The sequence below is a fragment of the Esox lucius genome, chromosome 15 (genome assembly GCF_011004845.1).
Source record: "Esox lucius isolate fEsoLuc1 chromosome 15, fEsoLuc1.pri, whole genome shotgun sequence".
NCBI lineage: Eukaryota > Metazoa > Chordata > Actinopteri > Esociformes > Esocidae > Esox > Esox lucius.
In genome coordinates this window covers 15,743,708-15,765,574 of record NC_047583.1, presented here as the reverse complement: position 1 = coordinate 15,765,574, position 21,867 = coordinate 15,743,708, and the positions used below count along the sequence as shown (strand labels likewise).

The 21,867-nt window shown below is 46.0% G+C and overlaps 1 protein-coding gene across 1 annotated transcript; it reads left to right on the top strand.

Moving 5' to 3' along the window:
• The first annotated feature begins 12 nt into the window (after positions 1–12).
• Positions 13–17,468, top strand: ubr1 (ubiquitin protein ligase E3 component n-recognin 1). Its single transcript, XM_034297267.1, has 45 exons — positions 13–305; positions 982–1,244; positions 1,931–2,009; positions 2,174–2,284; positions 3,909–4,036; positions 4,317–4,455; positions 4,864–4,926; positions 5,488–5,719; positions 5,824–5,912; positions 6,576–6,674; positions 6,772–6,929; positions 7,012–7,111; positions 7,223–7,351; positions 7,440–7,620; positions 7,811–7,872; positions 8,043–8,153; positions 8,278–8,343; positions 8,968–9,069; positions 9,153–9,216; positions 9,348–9,472; positions 9,571–9,623; positions 9,750–9,852; positions 9,970–10,018; positions 10,125–10,279; positions 10,360–10,459; positions 10,581–10,684; positions 10,766–10,846; positions 10,959–11,137; positions 11,314–11,516; positions 11,778–11,871; positions 12,308–12,460; positions 12,589–12,689; positions 12,792–12,888; positions 13,569–13,717; positions 13,810–13,865; positions 13,961–14,057; positions 14,175–14,242; positions 14,337–14,572; positions 14,665–14,801; positions 14,900–15,008; positions 15,142–15,198; positions 15,295–15,372; positions 15,475–15,645; positions 15,923–16,024; positions 16,121–17,468. The coding sequence occupies exons 1-45, from the start codon at positions 261–263 to the stop codon at positions 16,260–16,262; spliced, it is 5,220 nt and encodes a 1,739-aa protein (XP_034153158.1). The 5' UTR covers positions 13–260; the 3' UTR covers positions 16,263–17,468.
• The last annotated feature ends 4,399 nt before the right edge of the window (positions 17,469–21,867 follow it).

The following is a 21,867-nucleotide window of genomic DNA, read 5'->3' as shown; positions in this document are numbered from 1 at the left end:
CAGCTCTTAGTATTCGTTTGTTATTGTTGACACCGACTTGTCAGATAGTTAGCTAGCTAGATTAATGCAATACAGATAGCTAAGAAGAAGCTAAGAGGTACATTACGTTTTATTGTAAAATACCATTACTGAGTAACATATGTGTATTGTATGTAATTATAGAGCGTTCAATTTTAATCTCAAAGTTCGAGGACCGTCGCAAAAAACGATCCAGAACCAGAACGTCTCCCAGGCAACAACAGTTTTACGGCATATGGAATATGGCGGAAGGTGAAAAATCATTAGACGGACTGGAGCTCAGTAAGGTATGGGAATTTATTATTTACATTTCATTTCTATAAATTGCACGCCTATTTCCTTGTGTTGATCTATCATATGTTTTACTTCTGTTGTGGTTTTACACGATATTTAAGAGGTTTATAATTCACTTGGTGGGTTACCTCTCCAGCTGTATTTGCTAACCTGCTAACGTTAGCTAGTAACATTTGCTATTTACTGATTGTACTGTAGCTAGCAAACGTTAAAATCTACTGTTGCGGGAAACATTGTGTCTGGGCATTATATACCTTATTATAAATTATGTTCACATTGAAGTTAAGACGTTATATTGATTTATTGATAGCTACGTAGCACACCAACAGCACATAATCTTTGTTGTCAGAGTCCTTGGCTTTACTCGAGCTAGCTAGTTATATCTGCTCCAGTGTTATTTTTGGGTTCATGCCATAATCGAGATTTGCTTTTGTAATGTAACTTAGCCGGTTCTCCCGAGGAGAGAGAGAGAGAGTGTGTGTGTGTGTGTGTGTGTTTTGTAATCTGAACATTCTAGGGTAAGTGCTTTTTGTCTGAACACTGTATATGGCACTAGAGATCATAGTTGTTGGTGTACAACTATCATATAGAAAATGCTGCCTTGGTTGGGAAAAAGTCATCTTATTGTGTGTACCAAACCCAGATGTTGTTATTTTCCCTGTCTTTCAGACATGGCTGCATGCTACAGACAGTGGGGCACAATTGCTCCGCACTGTGGTGGAGCAGGTGCCACAGATTTACTGCCTGGACGGGAAAGAGCCCAATACCCAGGATGAGGAGGAGGTGGTGCAGAGCCGTCTCCTCCAGCCTTTGGAGTTTCTCTTGTTTGGGGAGGACCCTCAGGCCGGCCTGGAGAAGCTCCAGCAGGGAAGTGCTTCCTCGCAGCTCTGTGGACGTGTTTTCAAGGAGGGGGAGACTGTCTACTCTTGCAGGTCAGAACACATTTACTGATAGTTCTGCACCTATATTAATTGAGAGAGGCTGGTACTCCAGCAGTTAGAGCATCTGGCCAGCAAATGAAAAGTTTCTCAATCGAATCTCAGAACCAGCAATGTGATAAATCTTGTTCTTTCTCTGAGCAAGGAAATTAACCCTAATTGCTCCCAGCAGTGTCAAAATAGGTATTTAGATTTGATTCACCAAATGTTTATATCTAGTATTAGGTTACAAGCTGACCTATTTATCACATCACTTTATAATACCACATAATTCAGCCTAAATGTCTTTAATGAAAGTTAGTTAGTGAACTTATTATTGCATGTATTGTGTGTGTGTGCATGTTTTAGGTCTAACTATACTCACGAGGACCAAATGTCCCAATGAGTATTGTAAAACCAGAAAAAATTGCCGGTCCCCATGAGGCAAAAGTAAATTTCCGGTTTAGGATCAAAATTACAATTCATTTTAGAGTTAGAATTGGGGTTTCTTTAAGGTCCAGGCATGCAATTTCTATTTTCTGGTCCCCATGAGGATAACAATACCAACTTGTGTGTGTGTGTGTTTGTGTGAGTGTGTGCGCGCGTGTTTGCTTGTCCGTGCGTGTGTCACCTCATTTTTTAAAGCCAACTGTTGAGATGTGTTTGTGAATAAATCACATATCTTACTCCCCTTATTGCAGAGACTGTGCTATAGATCCCACGTGTGTACTGTGCATGAACTGCTTCCAGGACAGTGTGCACAAGGTCCATCGTTATAAAGTAGGTTCCTGTTTAAAACAAACTTTTCATTTTATTTGTTTAACGATTTTTTTCAACGGGCTAAATGTAAACAGAAGTGATAATAACATGTTCATAACCTCTTGTAAAGCCTCTACTGTTGTCCGTGTCCATAGTTGATTCTCAATGTTGTGGGACTCTTCTAGATGCACGCTTCGTCAGGCGGGGGATTCTGTGACTGTGGGGATCTGGAGGCCTGGAAGACTGGGCCCTGCTGCTCCAAACATGACTCTGGGGCTGCCACTGCCATGGAAACGGTGCGTTTCAGAATAGCCCGAGGGGGATTTTATTTTTCCATTCAGTGTTGGTGACCTCAGTGTGCTCCTTTTCCTGTCGTGACTTTTAAATGCCCTTCTGGCTTTCGGGAAGATAGTTTCTGGGAAAATGACACTTGGGCAGTCTGCATCGCAAAGCGCATTATAGCTGGAATGACCGAGGCTGGTTGATGTTGCCATATGAAAAATGAGGGGATAAAATAAAGGCATTCTAGTGCTCTATTTCCCGGCCGCATCATGACCAGTTGCACGAGCAGTTCCTCAGCAGAAACCTCAAGGTTTACTTATCAGTGGGCATTGCAACACATACAATGAAAGCAATAGATAAAAAATATACTTATTGAACATCACTCTAGCCATCAGTTTTATGGTCACCTTTCACTCGCCTTAATGATTTAACGTCCCAAGTTTATTTTCCCTTCTACAGAGCTTTTTGGTGCTGGTCTGTGCATGCATCATTCAAACCTGTTATATGCTTGTTTACCTTATCCCCAGGCTGTTGTGGAGAGCACATATAAGCTTGTTATAACAACTATTCTCATCTAGCCATCTAGGGAGAGACCATATCATTGTATGGGTGTACATTTTGTACATTTATTATACTCAATGGTTGACTGCTGAGGACCTGGTGTTTTAAACGCAGCTCAGCCCAGGTGTTGTCCATCTTTCCTTACCCTGTGTGTTGAGATTACTGGACCTCCTCTGATAACATCTGAACCATGAGCGGTGAGCAAACACAGAAGGCCTCAGCGGCTTATTGCCTGTGTCTGTACAGCAGGTGGCTCTATTGAAGGCCAACCGCTGCCTCCAGCCAGCTTTTCTTTTTCCTATCTTGATGGTGTTTTTAATCAATAGTGACTTGTCATCTGGGTTTCAAACAAGGAAGATGTCAGGCGAGTGAAGGATCAGGCCTAATTCCTGGTGATAGATTCCATCCCCTTGTTTGACATGGCAGTGTGTCTTGCTGTCCAGCATTGTTAAACAGATGCACTGACTGTAGACCTAGCTAATGTTTGTGCCAATGGGCTCCTTTTGGTAGTTGGCAACTATGGTGAAGTGTATGTGGCACAGCATTCACCATACGTATGACATTTGCCCGTTAGTTATGTTCCCGTGGAACAGTCAAGAGACCAGAGGCGGCGGTACAATGTGCTTGGTTTGGGATGTAGGGTTTTAGTGAATCTTGAAGGCAGGTAGGGTCAGTTCCCCTTGCAACTTTGTAGGTTTTGTTGCGGTGTGATCCATTGCTTTGGATGGAGCAGCAGGGCCCAGGAGAGATTCTGGGAAGGTTGGACAGCAGACAGGCTGGAGATGGACGTTGTCCAGTTTTAACAGTCCTGTTTGTGTGGAGGAAGTAAGGATTTAGAAAATGTTATTTCAACGTATACAGATGGTTATGAGCCTGTGCCAGATTATACAGTGAGATGCATTCGTCTAATCTTATCTTCCTCTTGTTTCATGGGAGTATGTGAAGAACAACAAACTCCATTAAAATGTTCTTAATCCTGTTTGTTTAACCCGTCATTTGGACACGTCTTGCCGCTGTGTGTGTGAGCTGGTTCCATGTCAAACACTGCGTGATTTTGTCCTTGCGTACTCTCTCCAGGACGAGTGTTTGTTGGAGCCTGGCCTACGTGAGCGTGCCCAGAAGCTCTTCCAGGTTCTCCTGCGCTACACGACAGATATGTTGGTCTGGGAGGAGAGCTTCGAGCTAGCAGCCGAACTGCGGCCCAGGTACTTTTGTCTAATGATAATCACAGCCCTGAACTCACCCACATTAAACCTCTATTTAGGGTCACTGAATCTGTGTTCTTCATTTAGCACGTACTCAGACACCAGGCTTCCACTTGGGTGAATGACGCATCTTGCAGCATTTACAAAATTAGACTGATTGGCCCGAGGTGCCAGCTATACTAGTCAACTGACATTTGTTAGTCACACTGTATATTTTAATTGTCCCCTGGGGCCTCATTGTATTTGTGTCTAGGCTGACATTCAGTGTTATTTGTAATAGGGTGATGGAGGACACATTCTACTGTGTGCTGTACAACGATGAGCACCACTCGTATGATCATGTGATCTACACCCTGCAGCGCTCTGTTCAGTGTGACCACAGTGAAGCTCACACTCACACAGCCCTCATTGACAAAGAGGTATGATTGGCCTGCGTTCTCCGCTGTTTGGCACAGTTCATGACTTTAATTTTAAAAACATCTAGCCTGTAGATATGTCCAAATTGGCAGTAAACGGTGTTCTGCCGTTGTGTTAAACTCTTGGTTGGATAAAAACAATTCTCAGGGTGAGGACTGGAGGACTGGAGACATAAACGCACACGCACGATCTAACCAACTGTCTAACACACGGACACAATTTAAAGTGCTTGTAGTTGTATTTCATTGTGTTACATTTGTGGAACGGTTCTGCTCTGTCAGTGTGTCAGTGTTGGTTTTAGTTTTCTGGACCTCATGAGGAGTAGCTACTGCAGGTCCCGACGGTGATCTGAATAAAACAATGTTTTAATAATCCTAACCCTTGTAATTGATAATGACCTTTTAACGCAGGGTCGTCGGGCAGTGAAGCGAGGGGAACTCCGCTCTTGCCAAGACGCCAGGGACCTCATCAGGGTAGATTGGAGTTTTTTATGAAACTACGAAACGCTGTTTATGCCGTGGATTAAAGGACTAATTAATCCCAAGAAACTCAAACGTCTTTAAAGATTTAGTGAAAGCTTTAGTCAATTTAGTGAAAGCCTTTGTGATATTGGTGGTTAAAATGCAATTCTTCTTTTAATTTGGAAGTGTTCTGTCTGTGAAATCAGGAAATGGTTTAGTATTGCATCATAGCTATGTATTCTCTGAACTAGAGATGGGGGATAATACATTTACCCCATTTCAAGGCATTTTTCCCACCTGCACTAGAAATTGTACATCCATCTGTATATTGTCATGGCATAGAGTATGTATAATAAGTATATTTAGTTTAGATTAACTCAGTAGTAGGAGTAATTTTGTTTCTTCCTCCATCTACATGATCCAAAGCAGTTGTCTCCTCAATTCTTTTCATATATTTGCATGTCAATAGGGTGTGTGGTTCTGGGTTCATTACCCCCTCCACTAAATCACTTTTAGATGAAGTGACCTGTTCTGAGTTCTCTGACCCCTGATCGTCTTGGTGTGTGTGTTTAGTCCCACTCAGAGCACATCTCCTTGCAGCCTCTGCGTGTGGAGATCCTCCACTCGGCAGTGATGGCCCACCAGAGCTTCGCCATGCGCCTGGGCACCTGGTTTCAGCAGATCATCGGCTACTCAGTGGGCTTCAGGCAGGTGTTCTGCCAGGTGGCTTTGGAGCCCAACTCGGAGCTGGACCAAACCAGCCTAATCAGCCGCTTAATGCTGCATGATGCGCGGCTGTACAAAGGCATGTAGCCGCTGGAGCGTGTGGCTCGGTGGTCCCTTCTCCACTTCAACATGCACCCATGTTCTGCCTCCATTATGTTCACCCCCATTCTCTCCTTCCACTAGGAGCCCGTAAGATTATCCATGAGTTGATCTTCTGTAGCTTGCTGATGGAGACCGAGTACAAGCGGCTCTTTGCTATTGAGTTCACCAAGGTATGTCAGTAGGGTTGCCAGGCTACTTGTTAATTACCAAAGGTGATCTATGGTATGTAGGGTCAGTACTGTCCCATTTGTTTTTACTGGGTTGAACATTTAGTTTAAAAGAAAATGTCCTTGTTTATAGAAATACAATTGCCTATGTGAACGACCTGTTCTCCTGGACTTAGCTGTCAGGAAAGGTGTGAAACAACCATGCACACCTTTAGGGGATATTGTGGGTCATTGTAGTGGGACAGAATGGTACAGTCTTGGCTGTTTATCAATGTGAATATGTTGATCAGGAATACGTGACCAGAGAAGAAGTTCTCTGCTTTTTTCTCGTTGTCTGATGGAACATTTTTGACATTTGATTAAATTATAGAAATATTGCCAGTCATAAAAGTAAAGACATAAAAAAATACACGTATCTAGCTCAACTGCAAATGTTTTAAATAATGCCAATGGAACAAGACAAATTACATGATATTCAAGGCGCATTTTCTAAAAACAAGCGGTACATTCTAGCTTGTTATGAAAAATTTACCTTACTTTAAGGATGGTTAGATTTTTTTAAATCCTGAAAACAAGTTAAAAATACTTTATAAGAAATGTTTTGCTGTGAATGATGGGGTTAGCCTGTAATGTACCCTCTCCCGCCCCGCCCCCACTGTCTTCCAGCATTACATGCAACTGCAGAAGGACTTCATCCTTGATGACCATGAGAGGAGCATCTCCATCACAGCTTTATCTGTGCAGATCTTCACTGTACCCACTCTGGTGAGCGCTGTGGTCATCCGTGGATTGTGACAGTTATTTTGGGGAGGGTCAGACAGTCTCAGGTCACACGCCACTCTGTTATTCTTTCTTTGTTCAGGCCAGGCAGCTGATTGAGGAATGCAATGTGATCAAGGTGATCGTGGACACAGTCATGGAGCTGCTCTCTGAGCACCTGGACGCCAACCATCGCTTCCACTTCCAGGGATACAACTCGGACAAGTTCTTCCGGATCCAGGTGATCTTCAACGACCTCAGGTGGGTGTGACCTACTTGATGTTCCTCCTCTACATTTGGGGGATCTCCCACTGAGGCTACTCAAAAATGTGTCCTTTCATAGGTACATTCTGATCAGCAAGCCCTCTGTGTGGACCGAGGCTCTCAGGACCCAGTTCCTGGAGGGGTTCAGGGTCTTTCTGGAGCTGCTCAACTGCATGCAGGTATGCTCGGCAGCTTTGAATTCTGGGTATCGGACAACAGGGCTTTTTGTAATGACATGCAGTTTTTTACCTCCATCCTGAAAAGTCACCAGATAGTTGTTCTGTCTGTAGGGAATGGAGGAGGTGAAGCGTCAGTTTGGTCAGCACATCGAGGTGGAGCCTGAATGGGAAGCTGGGTTTTCTATTCAGAGACAGCTACGACACATCCTTGTCATGTTCCAGGACTGGTGTTCATCTGATGTAAGACCTCGCACAATGCTTCTAAAACCCCTCCGGCCATCATTTCTGATAAATAAATAACTAAATATGGTGCCCCCCCCCCCTCCAGGACACAGTTCTCCTCCTGTCGTTCAAGGAGTGCCACAGGGCCCTGATGCGCTGCAACAACCAGCCTTTTCACAGCGAGGCCATAGACTACTACATGTGTAAACACATCCTCCACGTACGCCCCTACAAGGTCTCCCAGGAGCCGGTCAGCATACACCTGCCCATCTCCAGGGCCCTGGCTGGTGAGGAGAACCTCAGCGTCTGCCTGTCTAGCGTCACCAGCCCATGGACAGTGCTCCACTGTTGGGACACAATTTGTTCTGTTGGGACATCATATCACTGTCTACGCTGTCATAGGACTCTGTGTCCAGTATTCTTGTGCGATCTGGCGTTTGGCAGAACCTCTGATAGCTGTTCCTTTCTGACCTCCAGGCCTGTACGTCCAGCTGTGTAGCACAGGGGCCATTGGACGTCTCCACGAGTATCTGGATCCAGTATGTATTTGTGACAATTGAAAACCTCCTTTCGATCTTGAATTCATCTTTTCCTTCTGTAGTGTCAGTCAGAATGGGCTTTGTCTGGGTTACCCAGCAGGCCAGCTCACTGTGTACTGCAGGAAGTCTTCCTCCAGCGCTGTTAGATCACGGGGCCGTCTGTGTTACAGGAGAGCTGTGACTACACCCTGTGGGCGGAGCACCCTCTGCGCTGTGTGGTGCTGGCTGCCCAGGTCTCAGCGGAGATGTGGCGCAGGAACGGCCTCTCGCTCGTCAGCCAGGTGAAGGGCTGGGTGGCTGGGTTGGGCTTCTTACCGGTTGGGCTTCTTACCGAAGCTTCACCTTATTTTGTGGTAGATTTCATGTCGGCCAGTGTTTCCATGTATGGCTTTTCTTCATTCCCAGGTGTATTATTATCAGGATGTGAAATGCAGGGATGAGATGTTTGACAAGGATGTCATCATGTTACAGGTCAGTATTCAACAGCAGTCTCAGTCCCAAGATCTTACGCTGCTATAATATTGTGCTGGGGGTTTGGGTCAGTTCTCCTTCTCCACTATAAATCGTTGTTGATATGAGGAATGCATTTTCTGAACTTTCCCAGTCTCCTCCCGTTTTAAACTTTAGGAGGACATGAAGTCCTGGTCCACACCTGCGGAGTATCTGGTTTGGGGGGCCCGTTGCTGTCCCTGTCCTTGTCCATCTGGTCATACTTCTAAATTTAAATAGACTCTGGATTTAGCCCAGATACATTTCTTTATTATTCCAATTGGACTCTTATTATCTCACCCAGCACAGCCAGAAGAGGACTGGTCACCCCTCTGAGCCTGGGTCCTCTCTAGATTTCTTCCTAAAATTCGGCCTTCATAGGGAGTTTTTCCTAGCCACTGAAATTCAACACTACTGTTGTTTGCTCCTTGGGGTTCAAGGCCGGATGTCTCTGTAAAAGCACTTTGTGACAAACTGCTGTTGTAAAAAGGGCTTTATAAAAATAAGATTGATTGATTGATTGATTGATTGTCCTCTGCTCACCCCGGTCAACCACGTTTCCCTGTCTGCCAGTTCATCATTTGTCTCCTTTCGAAACCTATGCAGATCGCTGCTTCCCAAATGGACCCCAATCACTTCATCATGCTGATCCTGCTGCGATTTGAACTCTTTGATGTTTTTAATGGAAATCATTCTAACAAAGACCAAGTAAGAGAGACCACCTACAGTTGGGTTTGAAGGAGCAGTCACTGCATTCAGGCAGCTAATGAAGTGCCAATCCTTTGTTGCAGGAACTGCTGAAACAGTGGAACCGGTTAACGGAAGAGATGCTCTACCTCATTATCATCGTTGTCGGTACGACCTTTCTCCTAAATGTTCCCCATGCTGGCCTAATTTACAGTTAGTCAGTTAACTGTAGTGACACCGTGTTGGCAGTTACCCTGGTACATGTGTTGAGGGGTGTCTCCTTGTGGGTGTCCCCCCAGGGGAGCGGTATGTCCCAGGGATCAGTCAGGTGACCAAAGAGGACGTGATGATGAGAGAGGTGATCCATCTGCTCTGTATCGAGCCCATGGCTCACAGCAGCCTGGTCAAGGGCCTGCCAGAAAACGTGAGCATGCAGACCTTTACTACACCTCTACAGCACCTGTAGTGAGACCAGTCCTTCACCCCTTTTAAACTGCTATGATGTACTGTCTTTGTCTGTAGGAGAGCCATGAAACTGGCCTGGAAACGGTCATCCCAAAAGTCGCCACTTTCAAGTAGGTGTAATGCTAAGATCGTCCTGACCATGACAATAGAAATATAAAATGTTTTTCTAACTGTTTTGTGTTCATCAGATCATTTTTAAAGAGCTCATTCACGGATTGTTTTTTCCTCCTATATAGGAAGCCTGGTGTTTCTGGCCACGGCTTGTACGAAGTTAAAAAGGAGTGCCTGTTGGAATTCAATCCCTTCTTCTTTCATTATTCTAAGTCCCAGCATAGCAAGGTATATTATGGTCCAGAAGATCCGTTCACACACTTTGCATTTGTTTTGTTGGTCATTCTTTTTTTCCTTGGCTGCTGACACCCTGCTGATCTATAACCCCTTCCGCCCGTTCACCAGGCAGAAGATGCTCAGAAGAAGAGAAGAACTCAGGAGGGCAGTGACAAAGGTGAGCTGGAACAGCATCATCATCATCATCATCACACTTCATATGAAGGAGCAGCGTAGATATGTGCGTAGCCCTGCAGGTGAACGGAGTGTGTTCTGTTCCCCAGCCCTGCGCCCCCCTGTCCCTCCCCCTTTCTGCCCTGCCTTCTCCACCATCGTGCGCCTGCTCTGCTGTGACATCCTGATCCACGTCCTCCGACGGGTCCTGCAGAGGGCTGTGGAGGACCGGGCCACCTACTGGACCGAGGCCATGATCCAGAGGGTACCGTCTGCCTGTGTGTCTCCCATCGCTGTCTGTCTCCCTCTCCTTTACTGAGCCTCCTGTGATTGTGTGCCCCTCAGGCTTTGCACCTTATAGGCCAGGGGCTGTCGGAGGAGAAGACCCAGCTGGGAGGCCACCCTGTGGAGGAGGTCACCTTTGACTTCAGCCTCAAGGCTCGCAGTGAGTCTGCTGGCACAGATGACAGTCGTGTTTTTCCATTTCTGTCCCGGGTTATTCTTGGTTTAGGGGGGCTACACGTCGTATGTTAGTTCTGAAGGCGTGTTCTGTTTCTCTGCTGTAGAGATTGGTTCAGAGCACGGGAAGTCTGTGTTCCACCTCCTATCCAGGATGAAGTCTCTTCCCTCCCTGGAAGCACAGAAGGACATGATCAAGTGGATACTGCAGGTGGGTTCACTACAGTGCCCTTACAGTACAGGACAGCTCACAGTACATGTTTTCCTTTGATGATATTTTTCTCTGTGGTAGATGTTTGAGGTTGTGAAGTGCCTGAGGGAGAAGTCCAGTCCAGCAGCCTGTATGAGTGTGGAGCAGACCAAGCCAGAGGAGGTAAAACACACCATGGCTTCGGAGTGGTACACTTGTTTTGTGGCATTTATACAAGTCAACTTCAATTCGAGTGTTTGTGCTCTCCTTCCCTCTTTCTGATTGGTTGACTCAGATCGTCCCGGACAAAGACAAAGCTGAGCGGAAGAGAAAGGCGGACGCGGCCAAGCTCCATCGGCAGAAGATCATGGCCCAGATGTCGGCCATGCAGAAGAACTTCATCGAGTCGAACAAGATGCTCTACGACAACATGCCAGAGAGTTCCCAGTGGGAGCCTGTGTCCTCCACAGGGAGGTGAGGTCGTGGACTACTGGCTGTTGCCTTCCATTATCATTTTGTGCTGTAGCATCCTGGGAGCTGGCTGGCCCTGGGTCGGTGCGCTCTAACTCGGTTCGGCCCTGATTCAGAGGATGTGTGTGTGCCTGGCCGCGGTGGCGTCAGTGAGTCTGTTGTTCTGTCCCGTCCTGTAGCTGTGCCATGGAGCTGGGAGAGTTGTGTGTGGCAGTGGGGCCTCAGAGGGGCTCTACCCCAGCTGAGAGGGAGGTGCTGACCTGCATTCTGTGTCAGGAGGTGCAGGAGGTCCAGGCCCACTCCCCAGCCATGGTGCTGACCGCGTGTGTCCAGAGGTCCACAGTGCTCACACAGTGCCGGGGAAAGACCCTGGCCTGCAAAGGTCAGTGCCTCTTTCACAGTCTCCTCCATTTGCTATCCTACATCCGTGATTCTCCCTCTGAGCCTGTGTTCCCGGACTAATGGACCGTGGTCTAAATCCATCCCTGTTAGAGGGCTAGAATGAAAACCAGCAGCAATCAAGGTCCCGACGCCTGGAATTACAAAGCCAGTGTCCTATGACACAATGTTCTGTGACTACTGTCATCTTTGTTGGGATTATAGTTAATGATTAATGATGTTCATGATTTGTTCTGTGTGGCAGAGACCTCATACCCCCTCTTCATGCCACCTGACCTGGCTGTGGGCACCCATACAGGCAGCTGTGGCCATGTCATGCATTCCACCTGCTGGCAAAAGTGAGTCACTGCAGTAGTCTTAGTAGGTGTTAATCATCTTCCTCATCTTAGGCCTGAAGATGTAAAGAAAGATCTGACCTGTAAACCATGGTGTTTCAGGCCATGGTGCAACAAAAACATGTCTACTTCCTGGTGGATAAGATCACGGCTTTGAATTCAGTTTGTGCACATTAAAGATATTGAATCCGATAGTTACTGTCGACAGCAGATGAGGCATTTTACAACTAGACGTTGGAAAAAAGGCCAGTAGAGGAAAAGACTTGTTGGACATCTAGCCATCAGTCTAGCATGCTGTCATGGAAAGTCCCTGGTCAGTCAGTCACTGGACACAATCTCCTGCAGCAGAGCTTTTCATTGCTAGGATGCACATCACCCGTGGCATGACTTCGCTTTGTAAACACACCCACATTTTTCAACCCTTGTCTTTCTGTTGTAGGTACTTTGAGGCGGTCCAGAATGCCACTCGGAACCGCCTCCATGCTGAGCACATCATCGACCTGGAGAATGGGGAGTACATGTGTCCACTCTGCAAGTCCCTGTGCAACACCGTGGTTCCTCTGATCCCCTTGGAACCGCTCACACTCAACTAGTATGTCTTCCACGGCCTTTTCCTTTCTGTCCAGCCCAATTCCCACGTGTGTTTGGAGTGTCCACAAAACCAAATCTGTTAGAAAACCAATCATTTGGACCTGCCTCTTGCTCCTGTGACCTCTGCAGTGAGAATGCAGAGCTGGTTGGACAGCACCTCACCCTCCCTCGCTGGATCCAAATCCTCTCTGCCAGGATCAGAGGACTGAAGTCTGTCACTCAGGGATCAGGTAAAGACAGCTGTGTAATACCACTAAGTGGTTGTAGTGGAGAGAGGCCCAGTGCTTCAGCAGGTGTCGCTCCAGTCTCAACTGTCTGCGTTTGTGTTCCAGGAAACAGCATTGAGCCCAGCTGGGACGGGGACACTGCCCTCTGTGGGGAAGGCCAGCCAGACTTTCGCTCCATCCTCAGCTTTGGAGTGCAGGAGGCGTGAGTCACACAGCTGGGCGTCTGCTGTTCAATGGTTTTTCAGTTTCTGTGTGATCCTGCCCGCTTGGCTGACCTGTAGCTAGAGGCTCGAAGGGTTGAATGTTGGCCAAGCACCACATAACCCAGGAACAGCAGGAGGGTCCTGGGTCGTCCAGATTTAGTTGATCCCTCGGGTGGGGTCGGGAAGATGTAACCGTTAACTGACCTAGTCAGTTGAGTGAGAGGGACCTGATCTGACTGACATCCTGGTCGGGGGGGGTGGAGGATCAAAGCAGAATGGCATGGCACGGACCCCCAGGAGTTATACATGCTCCTCTCTTCAACGAACCTGTTGAGCGTTGCTGTGACGAGGCTGTCCCCGCATTTGACTTGTCAATGTCTGTCCCTGCCAAACACTCCACCTCCATGTTATCGACAGTGACGTGATGTCACTGAACCACCAGCTCTGTAAAGTGATGAGCACTTGAGAGAATATATACATTGACCTAATGCGAAAGCACTTTGCCCAAACATTGGGAGAACCAAGATCACAAAATCCAAAGAACCTTCTTAACAGGCCCGTCATCCTGTAAATGAATGTAACTACCGAAAAGGGTTGCTCTTTTTCACATTCCCACGGGTAGTTACCAGGTGGAGTGTCTTGGGGGGGGACGTGAAACACTTTGACCTGTGTCCCTCAGGAGGAAGTTCTCTGACAGCATAACGGAGATGCTGGTGGTATGTGCCACCACGGTCCACAGGGTGGGTTTGCAGACGGCCCCCAACGAGCTGTGCCCCCGCGTGGCCATCATGTCCTGGAACACCTGTGCCTTCACCATCCAGGCCATCGGTCAGCAGCCCCCCTTCTACCCGCTCATCTCCCGTTATATTCCGTTGCTGTGCCTCCCTTGTTTAACTGAACTGTGACCTTTCTGCTAACAGAGAACATGCTGCAAGAAGTGGAGAAGACACTGTTTGGCTCTTTGCAGAACAGACAGGTAGGTCACGTGTTACTGGGTTTGTTTCTAATCTGACCTGCTTACAGATGTTCTCTGGGCTGGTGTTGTAAATCGTCTTCTACTTTCCTTTTCAGCTTGCTGGTCTGAAGGCTGTTGTTCAATTTTCTGCAACCCAGCATCTTAAGAGCTCCCATGCTGTCATTCAAAAGCACTTCACAGACATGTTCGGAGGTGAGTGTTTAAATCAACTCTCTGCACACAATCATCCACCTTACTGTGATCCATCCACCTTACATTCTCCTGTGTTTCTTTGTAATAGTTCATTTGGCTGCCTCTTTCTCTCCCCAGCCCTGTTACCCGCCATGAGTTCAGAGAACACGCCTTCTATTGTAGAAATAGACTTCTTCCATCTACTGGTGAGTTCCCCAATGAGGAGGTGGATGTTCTGTTGTCTGCGTGCGTTAGGACTCCCACTCCCTGGGTGTAACTAACCTTTCTGTGTGTTGCCAGGTGGGGCTGGTGCTTGCCATTCCAGCACTCTACCAGGAGGAGGCGGTGGACCTACGGCCCTCCGCTGTCAGCTCTGCCTACAACCACCTCCACATCCTGCAGCTGGTCACAGTGGCTCACATTGTGCAGGTGCTCCTCTGCTCCACAGATTACCCAGCAGTGTCTGGGGGAGAGGACGGGGAGGAGGCCAAGGCAGCAGCAGAGCTCTACGCCACCGTGTCACAATGTACCAGTGGGTAAGAAACAGTCAAATGTCTTCCGGGCCGTGCCTGTCCAGTGAACTGTCAATAGTTCTCTAGCTGATGTGTCTGCGTGTCTTACTGTCCAGGCTGAGGTCAGACGTGTCTGGGAGCTCAGTGGCAGAAAGAGTAAGGACAGGGATCAGGCCCTTCCTCCGCTGTGCGGCCCTCTTCTTCTACTGCCTTACAGGAGTTCCCCCTCCCGAGGAGCTCTCCGTTACTACCGGTACCTAGCTCAGGGCTCTGACTGTTGTGTGTGTGGACGTGAAACTAATGTTCCTCCAAGGGCTCTCATTGATTCGTTCCTTCTGTCTCTTGCTGCAGTTTCCTCTGAAGGCCAGATGGAGGCGCTTTGTAGTTATCTGGCCCTGCCCTCCAATGTGTTTCAACTCTTCCAGTGTCACAGTGGGACTGTCTCTCCCTTAATACGGAGGTAACATCAACAACCGTAGCCATCACCCTAGGCTGCATATTTACTGAAAGGTGTTGAATCTCGTAGAGACTGTATGTTTTTAAAGAAAATGTTAAAGAAAATAATTTTTGTACTAATGTCCACTGTCTTCCAGATGGTGTGGGCACCCCTCTATAGCCAAAGCACTTAAAGGGGAAATTCAGACAATCAGGTAAAGTCATATTCACAGTGTGACTGAATGAACCGGTTGTAACTTTCCATTCTTCCCTATTATCCAGTATATAAAATGTAATTGTCTATGATGCAGTTATCCCAGGAAAAGGAATCGGTTGATTGATCTTCCTGAGGATTATAGTGCACTCCTCAATCAAGCCAGTCACTTCCAGTAAGTAGAGGCACCCCTGTCTGACCTGGGCTTTAATAACCGCTGGTTAAATGAGTGTGTTGAATAGGACTGAGTCCTCAGTCTCTCTGCCCTCCTGTCCAGGTGCCCTAACTCCATGGACGACGAGAGGAAGCACCCCACCCTGTGTCTGTTCTGTGGGACCATCCTGTGCTCCCAGAGCACCTGCTGTCAGAGTCAGCTGGACGGGGAGGACGTGGGCGCCTGTACCGCTCACGCTGCCACTTGCGGGGCCGGAGTGGGCATGTTCCTCAGGTGGGTCAGGGGTCAGGGACCTGTGGGGCCAGGGTGGGTGTGTTCCTCAGGTGGGTCAGGGGTCAGGGACCTGTGGGGCCAGAGTGGGTGTGTTCCTCAGGTGGGTCAGGGGTCAGGGACCTGTGGGGCCAGAGTGGGCGTGTTCCTCAGGTGGGTCAGGGGTCAGGTACCTGCGGGGCCAGGGTGGGCGTGTTCCTCAGGTGGGTCAGGGGTCAGAGACCTACTGTGGGGAGTGGGTGATCATGTGGTTCAATAAAACTTCCCTGTCACTGATCAGGATAAGAGAGTGTGAGATCGTCCTGATGGCCAGTAAGACGAGGGGCTGCACATTCCCAGCGCCTTACCTTGATGACTACGGGGAGACGGACCCACAGCTGGGGTAAGCGGACAAATTCAGTACAGTTCATCTATATCTGTTTTTCTGTACAACAAGGTTTAATGGTTGGCATGTTGCTGACTGGCTGTGTGTGGTTAGGAGGGGGAATCCTCTACATCTGTGTCCTGAGCGCTACCAGAAGCTCCACCAGCTGTGGCAGCAGCACTGTATCCTGGAGGAGATCGCCCGCAGCCTAGAAGTGGTCCATGTCATGTTTGCCTTCGAGTGGCAGATGCTGTGAGACCAAGGCCATTCCACGCTGGCTGCTGGGTAGGGCCAGGGTCTGAATATAACAGCCAGGGTGCACTCACGCATGCGCTCGCTCGCACGCACGCGCACACACACACACACACACACACTGTGCGGGCCCCTGTGCAGCCATTAATTTCCAGGATCTCAAAGGGAGTGCTGATCGGACAGAAAGTGATGAGGAGGTTCGGTCGGGAATCGATGCCGCCATGTTTGAATTTGTCGGCTGTGAGAATAATACTAACATACTGCTAATATAATGTACCCCTTCTCCATAGAGAAGGTTATTAACGCAAAACAAATCTATCAAACACACCCCAATATCTTAATGCCATCAAACCCCGCCCAACTAGCAACGAGTCCCTTTTGTTTTGCCACATTAGGGGGTTATAAAACATGGGTTTAAACCAGTGTTGTAGTGTGAGAGTTGACTGTTTACGCTTGCAAATGGTTTGGGGATCATGCTTCTTGTTTCTATATTGTTTGCTATCACAGTAGTATTGACTATTCTATTATATAAAAAGGAGAAGTATGTAGATATACAAGCAATTTATATCATTCACAATTTTACTATACAAGCATTGCTGCTTGTAATGACAATTTTGTGCATAGTTGTTTATTTTGGGTCTGAGAACATACATGTTAAAGCAAATGTATATCATAAAGCACTTTGGAAATAAATGACAAAAGTTTTCCATGTAATCTATGTAAAAGAAAGCAATGGTACCTGTAAAGGTGTCACTGAAATTCCCTATTTTGCCAGCCTGACTACAGGGATTAGATGCTTTCAGTAGGAACTTCTTTAAATAATTGTGTTTGGGAACATACCCTTGAAACAATTATTGTTTTTGCTGTGAAAATTATGTTCACATTGTAGCTAATGGTGACAAACAGCTTAACCAGAAACACATTTTATTTACACATATCTAATCTACCAAGTCAACAAGAGCAGATCATTGCAACATTGTTGTATTTAAAATTGTTATGTAAATTGTATGGAATAGTAGCGAAATTAATAAGTATAATCATTATAAAAATGTGTATTTACATATTTGTACATCAAACTTTTCAGGAAAATGAAGTTGTTTGTGCATATACTGTATGGTTTTATTTTAGTATTGTTTTTCCTTGTTTGCGTTGCTTGACAGTGCTGTATGATATCCAGGCTGTCTGAATAAAGATACAATTATTATCCAGATGTTTTCTTGTGCCGTCTGTGTCTCACAGGGAATAAGAACATTAAGAACTTTTTGTACTTTTTTCACTATACTCTATTGGACAGTAGAGTAAATCAGAAATGTGTTTGCCTTGTCCTCATCAAGTCAGGCCATTGAATTGCAAATTGACATTAAATGCCATTTGTCTTTTATTAGTGCCCTTAGCGTCTAATATTTGACCACTTATAATTGGCACTTTACCATTGCATCCTTACAACTGACCTGAAATCGAAAAGTATTTGGACCATGACAGATTTGGCACAGACTGTCAGCTTTAATTTGAACATTTCCATATCGGATGAACCTTATAGAAAATACTGCACGGTGTGTACATAGTTCTTTGGATCAATTATACACTATGGGGCTGTTTCACAGACACTGATTAAAACTAGTCTTAGACTAAATTGCACATTTAAACTGGACTAACTAAAATAGCATTTCTCAGACATGGTTTTAAATAGTCTCAGACTTTGCATAGTCTTGATTTATAAAGTGTCATTTACAGAAGGATGTAAATGAAGGCTTACATTAAACCTGGCAAGAGGCAGATTTAACTTCAGATTAATTTATGTTGGCCTCCAGATTGACCTTGGCAATAGAGGAAAATGGATTACCTGGACTATTTCAATGATGAGGAAAGAACACCAACTAGACCAGACAGAAGGGCGGTTATAGACAGGAGCAACCCACTGAATGATTTTGATGAGATCAACTTCCGTGACCGTTTCCATGTGTACAAATCAAATGCAGCAGACAATTTGTTTGCTTGAGCCAAGGCTTTCATCTGACTCTTTTAGGGGAATGCCTATCCCTCCTTCCCTACAAGTTCTTGAGGTTTTTGGCATGTTGAACCTTCCATCGTGAAACAGGAGATTTGTGTGGCATAGGTGAACCAACTGTGTGCAAAATAGTCCACAAAGTCTGCAACAGTATGTGAACTGAAAGACAACTACAGTGGGGAGAACAAATATTTGATACACTGCCGATTTTGCAGGTTTTCCCACTTACAAAGCATGTAGATATCTGTACATTCTGATACATCAGAAAAGCAGAACCATTTGGTACAGAAACCTTAGTTTGCAATTACAGAGATCATACGTTTCCTGTAGTTCTTGACCAGGTTTGCACACACTGCAGCAGGGATTTTGGCCCACTCCTCCATACAGACCTTCTCCAGATCCTTCAGGTTTCGGGGCTGTCACTGGGCAATACAGACTTTCCCTCCAAAGATTTTCTATTGGGTTCAGGTCTGCAGACTGGCTAGGCCACTCCAGGAGCTTGAGATGCTTCTTACGGAGCCACTCCTTAGTTGCCCTGGCTGTGTATTTCGGGTCGTTGTCATGCTGGAAGACCCAGCCACGACCCATCTTCAATGCTCTTACTGAGCGAAGGAGGTTGTAGGCCAATATCTTGCGATACATGTCCCCATCCATCCTCCCCTCAATACGATGCAGTCGTCCTGTCCCCTTTGCAGAAAAGCATCCCCAAAGAATGATGTTTCCAACTTCATGCTTCACGGTTGGGATGGTGTTCTTGGGGTTGTACTCATCCTTCTTCTTCCTCCAAACACGGCGAGTGGAGTTTAGACCAAAAAGTTATATTTTTGTCTCATCAGACCACATGACCTTCTCCCATTCCTCCTCTGGATCATCCAGATGGTCATTGGCAAACTTCAGACGGGCCTGGACATGCGCTGGCTTAAGCAGGGGGACTTTGCGTGCACTGCAGGATTTTAATCCATGACGGCGTAGTGTGTTACTAACGGTTTTCTTTGAGACTGTGGTCCCAGCTCTCTTCAGGTCATTGACCAGGTCCTGCCATGTAGTTCTGGGCTGATCCCTCACCTTCCTCATGATCATTGATGCCCCACGAGGTGAGATCTTGCATGGGGCCCCAGACCGAGGGAGATCGACCGTCATCTTGAACTTCTTCCATTTTCTAATAATTGTGCCAACAGTTGTTGCCTTCTCACCAAGCTGCTTGCCTATTGTCCTGTAGCCCATCCCAGCCTTGTGCAGGTCTACAATTTTATATCCCTGATGTCCTTACACAGCTCTCTGGTCTTGGCCATTGTGGAGAGGTTGGAGTCTGTTTGATTGAGTGTGTGGACAGGTGTCTTTTATACAGGTAAAGAGTTCAAACAGGTGCAGTTAATCAGTGGAGAACAGGAGGGCTTCTTAAAGAAAAACGAACAAGTCTGTGAGTGCCGGAATTCTTACTGGTTGGTAGTTGATCAAATACTTATGTCATGCAATAAAATGTAAATTAATTATTTAAAAATCATACAATGAGATTTTTTGGATTTTTGTTTTAGATTCCGTCTCTCACAGTTGAAGAGTACCTATGATAAAAATGACAGACCTAGTGCATGCTTTGTAAGTAGGAAAACCTGCAAAATCGGCAGTGTATCAAATACTTGTTCTCCCCACTGTACATCAAGTTTCCTGATGCTGCTGCCCAACCCAACTACAAGGTGGAGTTCTATGAATATGGGAACTTCCCTGGAGTCATTGGCTGTATTGATGGATGTCATATTCCCATAAAGTGTCCCTCTACAGCAGATGCTGAGGAGTACAGAAATCAAAAAAATTGGTTCACAATAAATGTACAAAGTGTGTGCACTCCCACTATGCAGTTCTCCAACATTGTTGTATGTTGGAAAGGTGCAACTCATGACTCAAGGATTTTCCAAAACTCCTCTTTGTATGCTCAGTTTGAAGGAGGACAATATAGAGGAATTATACTTGGTGACAGTGGGTATGAACAGACCAACTTCTTGTTCACCCCCTACCTTCATGCAATCCAACCTGAGCAGCAGCGGTACAACCAAGCTCATATCCGCACGAGGTGTAGTGGAGCGCATGTTTGTTGTATGGAAGAGTTGTTTCCAGTGTCTCAGAAACACACTGCGCTTTGAACCAAGAAGATGCTGTCATAATTGCAACAGCAGTGCTTCACAATGACCTCAAACAGCATGGCTGCCCAGATCCTCAAATGGAAGATGAGGATGACCCAGATCTTTCCATTGTTGAGGTAGACCATGACAAATATGGACTAGCCTGCAGAGCTGCGTTTGCTTTGCAGCACTTCTCACAACTAAGATACATCCAATGATTGAAGAAAACAATTGCCCTGGATTGATAACCAAACGTTTTCTTTATTTTCAGAAATTGAGATATTGGGAACTGGTGCTGGTTTCAGTAGAACACCGGTACTGCTGCTGCTTCATGTTTCTCTCCCCCTCCTTCATAGCTAACTCAACTTGAAGTATTTTCATCTTAAATTCATGTTCGTCTTTTGAATACTTTAATTTGTGCTCATGAAATACCATGGCCAGTTTCTCATGCATGGTCAGCCTCTTTTTCCTTGTACTCTGGCCCAGATTAGTGACACCATCTTCCCTCCTGGCTGCTGCAGATGTAGTGGGCTGACCTTCATCCTGTCTCAGGCCCTCCAAGCTCTGGTGATCATCTGAAATATTGTATTGCTGCATTAGAGAACAGTATTTCAAGAGTTGAGTTAATCTCATTTATGATTATGGGAGTGCAAAAGATGGCTGCCAACATTACATATTCCCTGTAGTCTGATGATGTTGAATTAATGTGTCCTACCAAATGAGGACTGGAACGGTGCCCCATCTGAACTGTCCAAATGATCATCATCAAGGATTCCTTCCAAGTGTTTCTGGCTATCAATGATCGCAGTCAACAAGTCTCCCAGGTCATCGGCCTCTGGTCTTTCTGGGGTTCCACCACCAGTTTTGAAACACTCCCTACGAGTAACTGCATTTATATTTTTATGTTTTTCCACAGGATCTTAGAAAGACAAGACTATAAAAATTATATTAGCAATTCTGTATGATACTGTTTGTTACATATTTGGATCACAAAAAACCCAAACATTTCAGAGTGAATGATTTGTAATAGTGGGCCAACAATAAATACAGTATCTTACCTGAAGTTGTTGAATGGTCCTTTTGCTTACTTTTTCATTTGAGTTGAATTCATGCGAAATGGAAGTCCAAGCATTCTTTTTCGTGTTTTCTGTTGTTTAATAATGTGGTTTGTTCTCAATAATTGGGTGGTTTGACACAATTTGCTTCAAGAAGTCACTGAAATTCTTTATACATTTTCTTTTACCTTTTCCATTGTTTGGTTGGGTGACTTACTCCAGTTCCACAAAATGCTAATGTTTCTGAAGTGTCCATCCATGGTTTTTGAAGCATTCTCAGGTCAGCACCAAGTGCGCGTCGTTTATCTAATCAGGTTTCACAAAGAGTTACTGGTTAGTCCTTATTTACCCTAGTCTTCAACTCCCTAGTCTAGAACTAGTTAATCTCAAGTTAAGCAATATCTCAGAAAGCAATTTTTTAAGTCTGGA